Here is a 16,721-nt window from a genome sequence, read left to right as displayed (position 1 = left end):
CTTTAATTTTTTTTTAAAGTAAATTCTACGCCTAATGTGGGACTCAAACTCACGACCCCGAGATCAAGAGTCACGTGCCCCATGCACTGAGCCAGCCAGGCGGCCCTTGACATGTTTTTAACAAGCTCTCCCTCCTGATGGTGCCAGGCACCATGGTCAAGCCTTTACATGCATTTCTCCATTCGTGCTCATGACATCCTTGCCAGGGAAGGGTCCGCAGTGGATGGGCCGGGGGAGGAAGGGAGGCTCAGAGAGGTTGAGAGAACTTGCTGAAGGCCACAGCACCAGGGAGAGGGGAGCAGATTTCCTTGCAAGTCTGATTCCACCCTCTGGCTTCCGACCACTGCGCCGGACTGCCTCTCTGGGGCCGGGTTGAAATCTTCTCATCCGAGGGTTCAGTTGCCCACAGAAGGCCCCAGCTGACTGAGGTCACATCCCTGTGGCTTGATGGCAGTACGGCTCTCCCATGCTTGTGGGTGCAGCGTGTGTCCGAGGCTCACGGGTACGACAGACGCGCAGTGACGGCTCACTCTGCCCGTGGACGCGGACCACAGCAGGCGGGAGAGGAGGGTGGACGGCCTGGCCCCACAGAGGAGCCAGGGCCTCCGGCAGCCCTGAAGAACAGAGTGCTCAGCTCCAGAGGGAGAGACGGGTCTGGGCTGGAGATGGGGTCAGAGAATGAGGGGACAGTGGCCAGGAGCATGGCTGGGGCGGGTTAACCTGGCTCCAGGCCCAGCTCGGCGCCACCATGCTTCTCTGAGCCTCAGTCTCCTCCTCTGCAAATTGTGGATATTAACCCCCATCCCGCATTGTTGTTGAGAGGACGCAATGAGGTGACATGGGTCAGCTGCTCAGTGCACAGTGGCAAGAACCCAGTGACATGGGTGAACGCTCCCGGCGCTGACCACCTGCCAGATGCCACACTGAGCAGTGGACACGAGTTCACACATCTGCTCCCCGCAGCAGCCCTCGGGGCACGTTACCCTCAGGCGCATTTTACAGATGAGGAAACTGAGTCACGGAGCACTCTGACCGCCCCTCCACTGGGCTCTAGCAGTTAACCTCACTAATCTCCAGGGACCATTTCCCTGGAGCCGGGCACTGTGCCAGTGAAGAGGCTGAGCTGCCGGGTTCAAGTCTGGCCCAGCACTGCACTGCTGCATGACCGTTGAGCAGGTTACTGAACAGCTCCAAGCCTCAGTTTCCCCATCTATAAACTGGGGATGTTAGTAGCCCCCAGCTAATGGGGCAATTGTGAGAATTCTCTGTTACACCTATGTTGATAGGTGTAAAGAGCCTAGAAAAGTGCTGGGCTCGGAAGAAGGGCTCAGTCAGTGTTAGGTTCGTGGCTTTATCATTGTTACTATGATACATGTATGCACAGCCCTGAAAGTCCTTCAAGTGACTTCCTGGAGCCCGAGAAACGTCACCTCGCGGTCCAGGCATCTGGTGAGAATGTATTGCTTTGTTCTGCCACTTACTCTGTATAGCCTCCAGTCACACCGTGGAGAGGGACCGCGTCAGAGTAAAACACTTTACTCCATACTCGGCTTCCCCATCTGCAAAATGGGCTCAAGGAGGTCTGCTTTCTTCTTCTTTTTTTTTTTTTTAAAGATTTTATTTATTTATTTGAGAGAAAGAATGAGATAGAGCAAGCATGAGAGGGGGGAGGGTCAGAGGGAGAAGCAGACTCCCCGCCGAGCAGGGAGCCCGATGTGGGACTCGATCCCGGGACTCCAGGATCATGACCTGAGCCAAAGGCAGTCGCTTAACCAACTGAGCCACCCAGGCGCCCAAGGAGGTCTGCTTTCGAGGCTGTGGTGGGGATTAAATGGGTTAATGCATGTCCAGAGCATAGCACGGTGCCCAGCGTGTAGTAGGTGCTCAATAAACAATGGTTAGCGGGGCCCCTTCGCTCACGTCGGGGTCTCTTGATTCTCTGGGAGGCAATAAGGAAGACAGAGTCCCCCTGTTTGACTGAGGAGAGAACTGGGGGCAGCGGGGGCCTGGTCTTCCCGAGAGGCAGGGCCAGGAGCCAAGCTAAGAGCCAGGCAGCACACTCTCAGGTGCAGAAGAAACAGAGGCTTGTCAGGGACACCGGGACCAAGGTCCACTCCTTGTTGCTGGTGCTGCCACCCTGTCTCAGGTGTCTTGGGCCAATTTCCCACTGGTACTAGGGGTGCTAGAGGGAAGCCGAACCTGCTCAGGCTCATGCTGGCCTCTGGGCTGATCCAGCTCCAGGCCGAGGGCTGCCGAAGAAGGACAGGCAGGGAGCATTCGAGCTGCAAGACCTCAGGGATCTTGCAGCCTGCCCTTGGTGCAGAGGACAAAGCCAGGTCCCGAGATGGGGGACAGCTTGCCCAAGGTCACACAGTCAGTAAGCAGCAAGCCAGGGAGCAGAGCCTGGGTCTTCTAAGCAACAGAGTGTTCCCTCCACCCTGAGGCTGAAGGGACAGAAACAGAGCAGGGAACAGGTGAGTCATTGCCAGGCTTCAAGTCCCCATGAGCTCCAACCGGCCCCTGCTCCATGCTCACATCCATACAAAGCACCTGGGAAGTAAGATTTGGATGAGGAGGAAAAGGGTCCGTCTCAACCCTCAGACACCCCTGTGTGGGCCGAGACAGGGCATCTGCTTGTCACAGTCTTGCCCAGGAGCCAAGAGAGACTGCAGGAGTTGCTCCCTTCACCCTGGTGCGTCCTCAGCCGCTCCTGAGACCATGAAAACCTCGGGCCCAGAGAGGCGAGGAGGCTCACTCCAGTCACACCGTGGGGAGGGACCGCGTCAGGAGTTACCCCGGCCCCCTCCGACTCATGGGACAAGCCCTGCCCCGGCAGACCTGGGTGCAAATTCCGGCTCCCCTACTGAGGATGTGGGGGCTGTGTGATCTCAGGAGGCCCCTTGCCCCTCTGAGCTTTAGGGTCTTCACTTGTCAGTGGGGTTGATGCGCACCCTCACCAACGGTCAGCTCAGGAAACAGGGGCAAAGGGCCCCAGGCTGTGGGTGATGCATAGTAGGTGCTTTGCATAGGTTCGTTCCACTTGAAAAGGAGGCCAGAAACATAGGCCCCGGGTGAAATATGAAATAAGGAATCCAGGGCACCTGGGTGGCTCAGTTGGTTAAGCGACTGCCTTCGGCTCAGGTCGTGATCCTGGAGTCCCGGGGTCGAGTCCCGCATCGGGCTCCTTGCTCGGCGGGGAGTCTGCTTCTCCCTCTGACCCTCCCCACCTCATGCTTTCTCTCTCTCTCAAATAAATAAATAAAATCTTTAAAAAAAAAAAAGAAAGAAAGAAAGAAAGAAGGAATCCAGAAAAAGGCTGTGTGTCATGAACTCATCATGCGATCTTGGGCAGCTCACGTCCCCTCCCTGGACCTCAGCTTCCACATCAGTAAAATGAAGGGCCGGGACTAAATGATGTCTAAGAGTCCTCCTAGCACTAAACAGGCTGCCCCTGACTTCCTGTCCCCTTCCTTTAACTAGCAGCACTAGGGGGAGGGAGGGAGGGATTTTGTTGAGGTAGAATTCCTATCCGATTAACCATTTTCCTGAGTACGATTCAGTGGCATTTAGTGCATTCACAGGGCTGTACCACTACCACCTCTCTCTAAGCCCAGAACATTCTCCGTTCCTCCCTACTCTCAGCCCTGGCAACCACCAACAGCTTGCTGTCTGTGGGTTTACCTATTCTGAATATTTCCTACAAATGGACTCCTAAAATATATGACCTCTGTGTCTGTCTTTCACTTGGCGTGTTTTCGAAGTTCATCTGCATTGTAGCACCTGTCAGAACTTGATTTACTTTTATGGCTAAATAAGATTCTATGGTATGTGTACACCATAATTTGTGTACCCATTCATCCGTTGATGAACACCTTGGTTGTTCCCACCTTTTGGCTATTGTGAATAGAGCTGCTATAAACATTCATGTACAAGTATTTGTTTGAGTACCTGTTTTCAGTCGTTGGGGATATAAAATTAGGAGTGCAAATGCTGGGTCATGTGGTAATTCTATGTTTAACTCTTGAAGGAACTGCCAAACTGTTTTCCATAGGAGCTATGGATTTATTTTTATAAATTTATTTTTGGCGGTCATTTTTATTCAGTGCTAGCTCCCTGGTGCATAGTAGGCATTTGGTGCACATTTGTGGAAGGAACAGGGGCGTCTCCGACCCTCTCTGCTCCCCTCTGCCACGGTCCCATCATCATGTCTTGGGTCTGTAAGTTCCCTAGTCCAGTAGGCTGTAAGCTCCAAGAGAGAATGAACACCTTTCATCCAGCTGCTTTGGGCCAGGCCAGAGAAGGGCCCAGTGCATCTATCTCTCACTTGGTGTGGCTTGAGCTCCCCGGGAACGGCCAGCATTGTCTGTGTCTGAAATCTGCAGGTACTTCAGGAAAGCAGCACCCACGGTCCTCCACAAGTCCCTCTGCCCCCCGTCAGCCCCCTAGGCAGGCTATGTGGCCTCAGCCAGATGCCTGCCCCTCTCTGATCCTCCACTCTGTCCGTCTGGGTACCTCTAAAGTGGGGCCAGAAGCTGCACCCTCTCCTGCTGCCCCTGACCCCTGACCTCTGACCTCTCTTCCAGCTCCCTCGGCCGTGTCCATCATGCACCAGGTGAGCCGCACCGTGGACAGCATCACCCTGTCGTGGTCCCAGCCTGACCAGCCCAACGGTGTCATCCTGGACTATGAGCTGCAGTACTATGAGAAGGTACCTGTGCTCCTGGGCACACTCCCCACCCCCACCTCCCTGGGGCCTGGGGTTCTACCATCCCACGAGACTGGACCCCCTGGTGCCTCAGAGAGAGCACTGGCCTCCGAGTCAGGCTGCCGGGCTCAATTCTGACTCCGGTCCTCCCCAGCTGTGGGACCTCAGGCAGGTGTCTTGACCTCTCTGAGTCGTGCTTTTCTGGGCTGGGGCACCGGGCCAGCAATCTCAGTAAAAGGCAGTGGTCATGGCCCTTTCCTCACCGAGACCCTTCCTCTTGACTTCAGTGGGCCTGAGGTTCTGAAGAACTGGTTTCCCGAAAAGCGTCACCCATTCTGAAGCCAAGATTTAAAACTGCTCAAGACAGCTTCTCTCCAGGGTGAGAGTAGACCTCCCTCCCCGTGTTGTTCTGATTCCAGCTAAAACATTTGTTTTCATTTGCCTGGATGCCATTTGTACGGGGAGAGAGCGATTTCTCTTTGAGCTTTTAAAATCAGACCCTTGTTACCCCCTCAGGGCCCTCTAGGACCCGGGGACCCGGGGTTGGAAGCCCCTGGTGTTGTAGAGGGGCACTGGACTAGGAGTGAGAAGCTGTAGGTTCGGATCCCAGCTCCATCCAGAACCGGCCTTGTGACCTTGGGCAGGCATCTTCCCTCTCTGAGCCTGTTTCCTCCTGTGTCGAGTCCTAAGGAGATTGGCTGTCTTGACTGGGGGCTGCACAGGGACAGGGACAGTGCCCGGCATGGCTCCTGGCCCTAGCGGAGTGTGCTTTCCCTTCCTCCCGTCTGCCCTGCCTGCTGCATGGTGGGCATGAGCTACACCTGTGAGTCCAGGTGGGGTCCATACATTTGAACGTGGGGCCTGCTCGGTGTGGGGGCCAAGGGTAGATAGAGCTGCTCGACAGCAGAGGTCCAGGAAACTCTCTTTCTGACTGGAGACTTTTCTTCCCTGCATCCTGAGGCACCAAACAGACACAGAGGCTGCAAGGGCCCCTGGGAAAAGTGTCATGGGGATCGCATTCAGACTAAGGTGTGAATGACTATAGGAAGTGCTTTGGGTGAGGGTTGGCAACTGGAAATGGATAAGAAGGCTCTCCCCCACGGCTGAGAGGAAGAGAGATGGAAGCAGTTCCAGCCACCCTGGCTGGAGCCCTGCCTCCTGAGGCCCAGCCCCACCCTTCCACGCTGTTAACTGCCGGCTCAGCCCAACTCCCTTGGTCTCAGGGGGCTCTGCAAACTCCTGTGCAGCCTCACCCAGCTGGTTTATGATTGCTGGTGTCCTTGCTCGTCCCCCGCTCTAGGCAGCACATTCCGAGAGGCCAGGGACCACATCTGTCCCATTCACTGTCTTCTCCCCAGCACCCTGGGCCCGGCACCAAAGAGACGCTTGATAATATTGGTTGAAGGAATAATTGAATGGGTCCCTTCCCAGGGCCTGTTCCTCCAGGGAGGAGACCTTGCCTTAACGTCTGCTGTTTCCCCAGCCTGGCACACAGCAGGTGCTCAGGAGGTGCTGCTGGACGTCCCGAGCTGAGGAGGATGTGAGGGAAGCAGGGCCTGGAAGGAGCCAGGCATCCTGTAGCCTGAGCCAGACCAGCTGTTCCCAGTCCCAGGAAAGCCCCGGGGCCCTGCAGGAACCAGCGCTTCCACCCCCTCTGGCGGGGACAGCTTAGCAACTCAGAATTCAAAAACGAAAAAAACTAATTAAGAAGCTTTATGATTAAACGAAACCGAAAGTGTTTGTCCCCGAAGACTAGAGCGGAAATGAGGAATCCCGGCGCGGGTCCTGCCTCCGACCCATTTCCTACCGAGACGGGAGGGGCTGGGGAGGCTGCTGGAGACGCGAACCAAGAGGCCGCTCTGCCCTACTTTCTCCTGCGGCCCGGCACCCCCAGGCCTCCGACGCCGTGGCAGGACCAGCAGGCCACCAGCTGCAGCAGCCGCGGCCACCACCTGCTCACATGTCATGAGCGCACACCGCCTCCAACCTGTCGCTCCTCCTCACAGCAGTGCCATTCACCCCACTGGATGGGAGGGGAAACTGAGGCAGGGAGAAGTTGTGCGACCTGTCCAAGAGCACCCAGCTACTAAGTGGTGGAGCACGGATTTGGGCCTACACTCTCGCTCTTCACCTGGCTCTCCTGCCTTCCGGTTTTCTCTCAGGGATGCTTCTGGGATGACCGTTTAAAGGTGGACAGGACCAGGCTCTGAAGGAGGAGCTTAAGTACAAATGGCAAGAGAGGGACAGGACTAGGGCGGTGCGACTGTGGTGAGACATGGCCCTACTCGGTCAGCCCCTCCTCCCAGGGCCCGGGGTGCAGTGAGAGGCAGCTTGGCATCTGCCAGTGGGAGATGGACACCAGTTCATTCAGTATTTACTGTCACCAACTTTGGGCTGGGCCCTGGGCTCGGTGCTGGGAATCCTGTGATTAGCCAGACATGCCCAGAGGCCTCAGGGCCTTCACAGTCCAGGGGAAGCCACAGATCCAGACATAAATAGCCATGAGACCAGTTGTGACACAGTCACAGAAGGGCCAGCAAAGGTCCTTAGGGGCACCAAGGAGGGACCCATGATCTGGGTATAAGTGAGGGGAAATCTTCATTCCAGGGACATTTGAGCTGAGCCTTGAAAGATGCTAGGAGTTCACCAGACAGACAAGGGTTGAGGGCAGTCATTACAGACAGCAAGAGCAGCACATGCAAAGGCCCTGGGGCAGGAGAAGGCAAGTGTGGAGGAGCAATATGAACAAGAGCGAGATTAGTAGGGAAGGAGTTGGAGAGGGAGACAGGCTGGGTTGTGGTGGGCCTTCCACGCCTTTGGAGTCTGGATTCAATTTAAAGTACTATGAGAAGCTGTTGGAAGGTTCTGGAATGACGTGATCTGACTCAGATTATGTTAAAGATCCCTGTAGCTTACTGTGTGGAGAACAGACTGGAAGGGGGTCCTGGGGACACAGACCCTTTAGAGCGCTCTCACGGGACACCAAGTGAGAAATGATGGTGGCATGACGTAGGGGCTGGCTGCAGAGATGGTGAGAAGCCCACAGATTCAGACGGTGTTTTGAAACTCAGGGACCAGGGAAGTGTGAAGGACAGCTCCCGATGGATGGTGGTGCCTTTTCCTGGGGCCAGTGTGGGTTTGTGATATGGAGGTACAGGTGTGGTGCTTGCCGGGGGTGGAAAGGTATAGCCAAGAACAGACAAGAGGGTGTGCAGAGATAAAACGGAAATGGATGGACAGAATCAGGAAGATGGCAGATCTAAGGAGAGAAAGAAAAAGGAGTTGATGGCAAGTGTCAGGGGAGATGGCTGTGCAGGGGGAGAAGCAGTCTCGGTCCCCAGCCTCTCAGGCTTCCATCACGGAGGGACAGCCAGAATGCGGGATGGATTTCTGACAAGTCCACAGCCGGCTCTTCCCTAACACTTCAGAATCCTGCCAGTGCCTGCCATTGATTTCTTTAATGAAGGCTGCAGATCTTCCCAGGTAGGGAAGTTAGGCAGCGAGCTCTGTGGTCCCATGTGGGCCCCGCCCCCACCATCTTTCCCACTCCTCCTTTCCTTCTTTAGAAAGGGCTCTTTCTGGAGCGGGCTCTCCATTTGGCCTTTCCCCAGCTCCACTGGGGATTTCCCAGCCTGCCCGGAGCCCAGAGCTAAAAACCACTTTGCTGGAAAGCTTCTGGATGCCACTGACGAATGGTGTTGGCCAGACCCATGCTGGCTGTTTCCATCGGCTCCACCGTCCTAGGAGAGTTGGCCTCCTTTGGTAGCTGCCCCAGAGCAGGTTCGTGCTCCCTTTGGCTCCCCCAGCGCTCCAGAAGATTCATTTGTGGGGCCACCTATGGCAGATGGGCCCCTGTAGGCCTCATCGATTTGTGTTTACTCAACAGAAATTTCTACTTGGCAGAGCAGAGGGGAAGGAAGGCTGGGCGCGGTGGGGATGAGCTATGAAAATCCAGGCTGCATTGGTTGTTGTCCAGGGTACGTGGAGCAGTGTGGACGGTTGTCCAGTGTGGACAAGGAGAGGTTTGTTCTGACACTCGTTCACTTTTGTATTCATTCATCCATTTCATGAACATCGGTGAAGGCTTACCCTGTCACGGTGTTGATAACAATGAGGGCGATAGCCAATATTTATTAAGTCCCTACGTGTGCTGGAGACTATGCTAAAAGCTTTACCCATTTTTTTCCTGTTGAATCTCCACACCCACTCTGTGTGGCATATGGTGATGTTATCCCACTTCAAAGATGAGAAGACCGAGGCTCATAGAGCTTAAGAAATGCACCCAGTGCTCACTGGCCCGTAGTCTCTGGGTAAGGATTCAAACTAAGGACTAGTGGATTTCTTTTTTTTTTTTAAGATTTTATTTATCTAAAAAAAAAAGATTTTATTTATCTATTTATTTATTTAAAGAGCACGAGTGAGTGGGAGGGGTGGAGAGGCAGAGGGAGAGAGAATCTCTAGCAGACTCCACGCTGAGCGCAGAGCCCAATGTGGGGCTCGATCTCACAACCCTGAGATCCTGACCTGAGCTGAAATCAAGAGTCCGACGCTTCATCGACCGAGCCACCTGGGTGCCCCAGAACTAGTGGATTTCATACTAACTTTCTTCCCCTAACCCATCAATGCTTAGTCCTTATTCAGATACAGGTGCTTCAGCCACGGGGGAGGAGAGAAGGGGACTGATGTCTCCAGAGCAGTTCCTTTGTGCCAGACACTACTTGATCACAACAACCCTGAGAGGTTGGCGTTTATTGTTCCTTTTCTGGAGTAGAAAACAGGAGCCCAGGGGAGTGAAGGGTCTCTCCCAATGTCACAATGCAAGTAAGGGGAAGAATCGCCATTTGAAATGACTTCGAATCCCCCGCTCTGTCCTGTTCCCTGCTTTAGAAAAACGATCCACGAGGTTCGTTCCTCATTCTCCTGAGGCACCTATGCCCCTGGCAGTTACCTCCCATCTCCATCCTATAATCAGGAACTTAAAACTTCCACCCTCTCTAAGTGGACACCCACCCACGCAGTCTGCAGACTCCATCCCCTTTTCAAACCCCAGCAGATTCCATGTTGGCTGGCGGCACCTAGTGGACAGTCTTGATACTGCAACCTGCGTTCGTAGTTTTTGTTTTTTGGTTTTGGTTTTTGTTTTAATAGTCTATGATGTTCATTCATTTGTTCCTGGCGGTAGTTAGTGAGCACCTACTATGTGCTGAGTCTGCGGTCCCGGAGATGAATGAGACAAGGTCTCTGCCTTCGGGAAACCTATAGTCCTTAGAGAAAACACATGCATATCAGAACAACAGGTGGGAGAGGAGACAATGGACCTGCAACTTTTTCTGGGACATCTGAGAAGTTTCCCCAGCAAAGGTGGTACTTGTAATAAGTCTTGATGAACAGGCAGATGGGGAAAGGGTATTTCAGATAGGGGAAACAACACTTGCCAAGGCTCAGAGTGTCCAGGGAAGGTAAGGTTGCCAAAAAAAAAAATATAGGACACCAGTTACATTTAAATTTTTTAAAATAATTTTTTAGTATAATTGTGTTTTAAATATTACATGGGAAAAACTTATACAAAAAAAATTATTCATTGTTTATCTGAAATTCAGATTTAACTGAGCATCCTGCATTTTTATTTGCTAAATCTGGCAGCCCTACCAAGAAAGGGAGGGGAGGCCTTTGGGTATGACCAGAGCCTGGAGGACACTGGAGATGTGCAGGCAAGATTGGCAAAGGGTGAGTCATGAAGGGTCTGGAATGCCAAGCTGAGGAGTACAGCCTTTACCCTGTGGGCATCGGGGCACGTCTCTGTGTGCAGGCCTCTGTGCTTAGTACAGGGGAATAAAACACAGCCACTCCTTTCAGGAGTTTACGGTCAAGGTTGTGCGATCAGCCTGTGCCCAGGATGAGGGGACATAGCAGAAACCCCCTCCTAGGGCATCCAGGCAAGTGCTCCAGGGCTCAGAGGGAGGGAGGCACATCTGGCTGAGAGGTCAAGCAGGCTTCCTAGTGGAGGAGGCAGATGAGCTGGCTCAAGAAAAGAGACTTCCTATGCACTGCTGCTCCCTGGGAGGTGTGAGGGGGTGGGAAGGAGGCACCCACAGGTCAGCCCCTTCTCTAGCCCCCCATATCCCAAGTTCTTTCTCATCCCCTTGCGTTCGCACCTGGTGCTCCTTGCCAAACATGCCCTCCCTTTTTTTGACCTGGGTGACTTCTGTTTGTTCTTCAAAATTCCATTGCATAACCCCACTCTGCAGAGAGCGTTGCCTGACTTCACCCGATGGCCCCCACCCAGGCGAGGTCACATGCCCACAGCACACTGTGCTTACCCTACCTTTATTCATATTAATGCATTTTATCCGCTAAGCAACCCTCTGAAGTGGCTGTGACCATTATTGTCCCCATTTTACAGATGATGAAAAGGAGGCAAAGAGAGGTTAAGAAACCTCCCCAAGGTCACAAAGATAGTAAGTAGAAGAGTCAGGACTTGAACCCAGGAAGTCGGGCTCCAATTTGTGATCTTAACCTCTAGGCTATGACGCCCAGAATGACATTGCACTCACTGAATTTCATTGTTTCAAGGGAGTTTTCAAGGGCTCTGTGCAGCACACGGGCACGTGACCAGCATGCACAATCAGGTGTGCATTTTTCTGCACGGAGGTTCATAGCTTTCATCAGCTTCTCAGAGGCGTTCGCGATCTTCCTCCAAGAGCTGAAGTCTCCACACTGTTTGTGTTTCTGAACTGAGCTCTCTGAATCCAGCGCCCGTACCTGAGTCCCTCGGAGTCCCCAGGGCCTAGTGCAAAGAGGGTGTTTGGGGATGGTTTGGGGGGTAGCTGACCGCTGTCTGCACGAGCATCATATAGACCGGCAGACGCCTGCATCCAACTCATCCACAGCTCTGTTGCCACTGCAGCAGCTCAGCTTTGTCTTGTCCCGTACTCCTTGGGTCACCCTGGGCAGTCCTCAGGTCAGAATTGGCATTCTGCAGCTCTCAAAGGAGGGAACATCAGGTCTTGGGTACTCGAGCCTTGGACATTAGAGGTAGCTCCATGTAGGAGCCTGGTTTTGAGTGCCAAAGCAGCCACAAGCTCAAGCATGACCTTGAGCATCATTTTCCCCATCTGGGCCTTAATTCTTGCCTCACTCAAGTGTACTGTGGCTGAACAGGGGTCCTTCCATGTAACATATCAAGGCATGGGGCAGGGAGGAGGATGCAGAAGTGGGTAAGGTAGGCCCTCTTCCTGCTGTCTCCAAGAACTCACAGCCTAGACCTCAGGGTCTAGGCCACCCAGCATCTGTGCATCAATCAGCTATCACTGAGGATGATGCTGCAAAATAAACAGTCCCCAAAATACAATGGCTTCTAAGCGCCGATTTTCTTGCTCATTGGTTGGAGTCTGTGGGTCAACTGAGGTGGCCCTGTTTCAGCCTAGGAGTTAGGTCAAGGTCTTCCCTACATGTTTCTCATTCTGGAACCAGCTGTTACCCAGGTTCAGCCCCATCATGGCCTAAGGCAGGAGCACAAGAGGCCAAGCCAACTCAACAAGCACATGTAAAGCCTCCACCTGCATCCTGTCCTCTAGAATGTTCCAAGGACCAAAGCAAGACACATGGATAAATTTGGCATCCACGAGGCAGAGAAACATACTCTGCCTTCTTTTGTGGGAAGTCACATGCAAAAAGTATGGGTGTGTAATTCTGTTACAGGGAGGGAGCGAAGAATTGGGAACCACAGATGTTTATCTTAGTGGCTAAGCCCGCCCCAAGTGGCAGGAGTGGGCTCTGGGCCCGCTGTGGGCAGCCACCTTGCTAATGGTCTTCTCTGTTCCTCGGCAGGAGCTCAGTGAATACAACGCCACAGCCATAAAAAGCCCCACCAACACGGTCACTGTGCAGGGCCTCAAAGCCGGCGCCATCTATGTCTTCCAGGTGCGGGCACGCACCGTGGCAGGCTACGGGCGCTACAGTGGCAAGATGTACTTCCAGACCATGACAGAAGGTGAGCGACATCCAGAGGGCAAGAGGAGGCCATGGGCTCCACAAACAGAATCAACTTGAAGGTCCCCGTTCCTTCAAAGTGCCTTTGTACAAATTAGAAAAGGCGCTCCCTCTTCTGGATGTCAACCCTCCCTCCCGGCCGGAAACGAGCCATCCACTGGTGTCCGTGGCTGGACAGCACGTGGACTACCCCATTGCCATCCTATCAGCCAGGCAGCTTCCTCTTGCAGGACTGTCAGGAGCTCAGCCCTAACTTGCAGAGACACTCGGAGCAAGTCACTTCCCTCCCCTGGCCCAAATTTTTCTCATCTCCAAATTGAAAGCATCATATTCAGTCTTTGAGACCACACCAGTTTCACCCAGGCGCTATTCCAGTGACTTGCAGTTGGACTGAGAAGAATTCTGAAGTGCAGCAGGAAGAAGTGCTGGGATGGATTAGTGATGTCTGCCCTGGGCAAGAGAAGGGGAAGCTGCAGCCCACATGCTGCGTGGCTCCCAGTCTGGGACCCCATGGTCTCTAAGTACCCTTCCTGCTCTAATAATCTCTGAGGACCAGCAGAGTTAAGAGCGCGGGCTCTGATGCCGGACGGATGGAAATTACAGTGCTGATTCAGCCCTAACGGTGTGGCCCTGAGCAGCTCTGAGTCTCAGTTCTCTCATCTATAAATGGGGATGGTGACAACTATCTCATTATCATCATCATCATTATCAAAATGGTGTAAAGATGGGGGCTAAACATATAGAACCTGGCCCAGGGTTGGCGCTAGGTCTCACATGTAGTTAGCGTTCACTGAATAGTAGTTGGGGTCATTGTTGTCATTGCTGTGAGTCTAGCGGCCCCTTCACCAACCAGCCCAGCTCCAGGGTAGCTTGACTTATGACCAGACTCCAGCGTCCCCTCTTAGCGTCTGCTTTAACCACTGCTCATGGGCCTTGGCCTTTGCCTAGCTGAACATTTCAGAGGCTCCTACGCCCATGAACTCTCGTCTTATCACAAACATCCTCCCTAATGACTCCACCGTCTCTGGTGGAACGCTAACAGCACCTCCTCTGTAAAGCCCCACCTCCTTGTGGCCAGCAATTTCACCTCTCTAGGCCCTCTTGCATGTTGGATGGATGTCATTGACCTGGGGTGTGGGGGACTGTCCCAAGATCCTTTCTTTATTAACTCAGCAAATGTGCGCTGGTGCTAAGGACCCAGAACTTACCCGGTCCCTGACTTCAACAAGCTCTTGTCTGGTCACGGATGCAAACGAAAAGTAATAATAATAAAATTAAAAACAATGATGGTGTTGATGGCATTGAAAATGTGCCGAGTGGTTTCGAAGAGCCGGGCCAATGCTGAGTGCATTTTATGCATTATCTCATTTAAGCCCATACACAGACCTGGGTTCATATGCTGGCTTTGGCCACTTTCTAACTCTGTGACCCCAAGCTAGTCATGGCATCACTAAACCTCAGTGCCCTCATCTGCACATGGGGTGATCGTGGGCACTGAATCATAGGAGGATTCTGAGAATCAAACAAGATACATAACATATTTAGCACAGTGACCAAAAGAATAAAACGCTCAATAACAATAATAGTTCATATTTACTGAGTGGTTACTATCCTGCCACCTGTCCTTCTACGTGCTTATACAACCAGCCTCTGAGATGGGGACTCTTCTCCCCACTTTACAGATGAGGAAACTAAGCTGCAGAGAGGCAAGTCACTTCACCAGAGACCACAGACAGGAAGGCACTGCCGGGGCTCAGACCCAAGGAGTCTGGCCTCCGAGTCTGTGCTTACAGCTGCCTCTCTATATGTCAGCTTCTTATTATGGTTGATTTTCATACCGACATTGAGGTATTATGCCCATTTTATAGATGAGAAACTAAGGGTTGGACAGTCCACGGACTTGTCCAAGGTTACCTGTGAGTGTGTCCCGGCTGGTTCTCCATCTCGGCATGGGACAGGAGCTCTCTCAGGAGTGGGAACAGAGTCTGGGGATCCCACAAGGCCTGGTGGGGTGGGGGGGGGGCGTTAGGACTCCCAGAGCCAGGCTGACAACATCCATGTGCTTTCTCCCCCAGCCGAGTACCAGACAAGCATCCAGGAGAAGCTGCCACTCATCATCGGCTCCTCGGCGGCTGGCCTGGTCTTCCTCATTGCTGTGGTTGTCATTGCCATCGTATGCAACAGGTGGGTGGGTGTCCCCAGCCCTGTCCAGGCCTGGCTGTCCATCTATTCAACCATTCCTGAACAGTGTCTGTGAGCCGAAGTGATATTCCCATCATTCCCAGGGCCAGGGAGAGGCCTGGGCAGGCCTGCATACTCTCCCACCTACTTGGCCACCATTAGCTCCAGTCCATCCCTTTGGGCTAGACTTGCCTTGACAAGCCCACTGTTCATGGAGGTGGCGCATAGAGACACTAATACTTCAGCATGAAGAAATGCTCTTCTTCCTTAGATCAGACAGGGCCCTAAGGTCAGATGGACAGAAGCCCTGGGATTTCTGGGGCGGTGAGAGATGACTTTGAAAAGGGCTTGGCTGAAGAGGGGATGGGGCAATGGTGAGCCTGGATTTGGAGAGGTGGGAAGGGATGGGGGCGGAGGGGAGTGGCCAGGTAGGGTGAGGCTGCTAGGCCAGGGGAAGGCAGGGAGCCCTCTGGCAGGGGTGTGGTTTTGAGGGCCTGCCCTCCCTCTCCCTATCACCTACTGTGGCTCCCAGCTCCCCGGGGCTTCCAGGTGGCTCCAGCCCTTTGCTCTTGTTCCAGAAGACGGGGGTTTGAGCGTGCTGACTCGGAGTACACGGACAAGCTGCAGCACTACACCAGTGGCCACAGTACGTACACCCCAGCAGGGCCGGCACCCCGGGCCCTTTGCTTGTCAGTTCCCCGGCAAGCTCTCCAGCCTCCTTCCACTGCCTCCCATCTTGCTGCAGCCAGACTCAACGTCAAGCTGTTCCCTGAACGGGACAAGCTCACTCTGCCCTCCTGGCCTCTGCACCTGCCGTCCCCTCTGCCCCGAGCATCACCCGCCTTCTCTTCACCCATGTAACTGCCTCTCCCTCGGCCGCGGCGCATACAAACCGCTCTGAGCAGCCTCCCCTGACCCCCGCCCCACCCAGGCTTTAGGGTCCCGTCTGTGCTTGCACGGCGCCCCCTTACTTGCCCGCATCGTGAGGGCCATGTCCCTGTCTCCGCAGCATTATGGTGGGAGCACCCGGAGACGTGAAAGTGGCTCCGACACTCACCTGTGCCCCCGAACGCCAGCCCGCTGCCCGGCACTTAGCAGACACTAGATCCCTATTTTCACAATAAATCCATGAGTTGCATGAGATGCTGAGGACCCCAGGCTTTGGCCCGGGAGGTGGCAGGCCCTGTCGCTCCTCCTTGGTGACCCCTCTGGTAGCCACTGCCCCCCACCCAGTGCCTCCACTTCCCCACTGTCCCATCCCATCCCAGGCCAGGACTGGGGGCACAGGAGCTGCATACCCAGAGCAGACAGCCCCTCTCTAGGGGCCCAGCAGAGGCAGAGGCAGAGCATAGATTCCTCTCGATTTTACCCTGGCAGAACCGACATGGGGCGGGCTGGGGGGAGGAGGGCAGGGAGAGCCTTCATCCTCTCTTCCACTCGCTCAGCAAATGGGAATTCCAAATGGGTCCGATACAGCTTCTCAAACTGTACTCAGTGGGGTACCCTGGGGCTTCTGAGATGCTGCTGGGTAAGAGAGGCCATCGGCATAGCCCTTCACATATCACACATCTTTGTGACCTGCTGTGTATGCCAGGCACTTGTTTTAGCAAGCTGGGGATACACAAGTAAGCAAACCACATATCCCCACGCTTGCGGAACTTAGATTCTGGTGAGAGGGCCGGGGAACAAAAGAAATACAGGTCGTAAATGAGAAAAGCACATGGCGTGCCAGAAGATGAAAGTGCTATGGCAAAAGGCAAAGTAGAACAGGGTGATGGGCTGAGAATTGCAAGGTCAATAGAACTGCCTGTTCAGATAGGGCAGTTGGGGGCGGCCTCACTGA

At 53.8% G+C, this 16,721-nt stretch overlaps 1 protein-coding gene across 2 annotated transcripts in view; it reads left to right on the top strand.

Moving 5' to 3' along the window:
• EPHB2 (EPH receptor B2) overlaps positions 1 to 16,721 on the top strand; it is a 124,581-nt gene that overhangs the window by 93,987 nt on the left and 13,873 nt on the right. The window contains exons 5-8 of one of the 2 annotated variants that reach the window (XM_035019547.1): positions 4,584 to 4,708; positions 12,536 to 12,698; positions 14,773 to 14,881; positions 15,460 to 15,524. In XM_035019547.1, the coding sequence (XP_034875438.1) occupies positions 4,584 to 4,708; positions 12,536 to 12,698; positions 14,773 to 14,881; positions 15,460 to 15,524 (462 nt within the window). Of the gene's footprint in view, positions 1 to 4,583; positions 4,709 to 12,535; positions 12,699 to 14,772; positions 14,882 to 15,456; positions 15,525 to 16,721 lie in introns of both variants that reach the window. The other variant, XM_035019546.1, reaches the window with a different exon arrangement.

Source organism: Mirounga leonina, unplaced genomic scaffold (genome assembly GCF_011800145.1).
Source record: "Mirounga leonina isolate KUSES-001 unplaced genomic scaffold, KU_Mleo_1.0 Mir_173, whole genome shotgun sequence".
NCBI classification, from domain to species: Eukaryota; Metazoa; Chordata; class Mammalia; order Carnivora; family Phocidae; genus Mirounga; species Mirounga leonina.
This window is presented reverse-complemented; position numbering and strand designations above follow the sequence as displayed.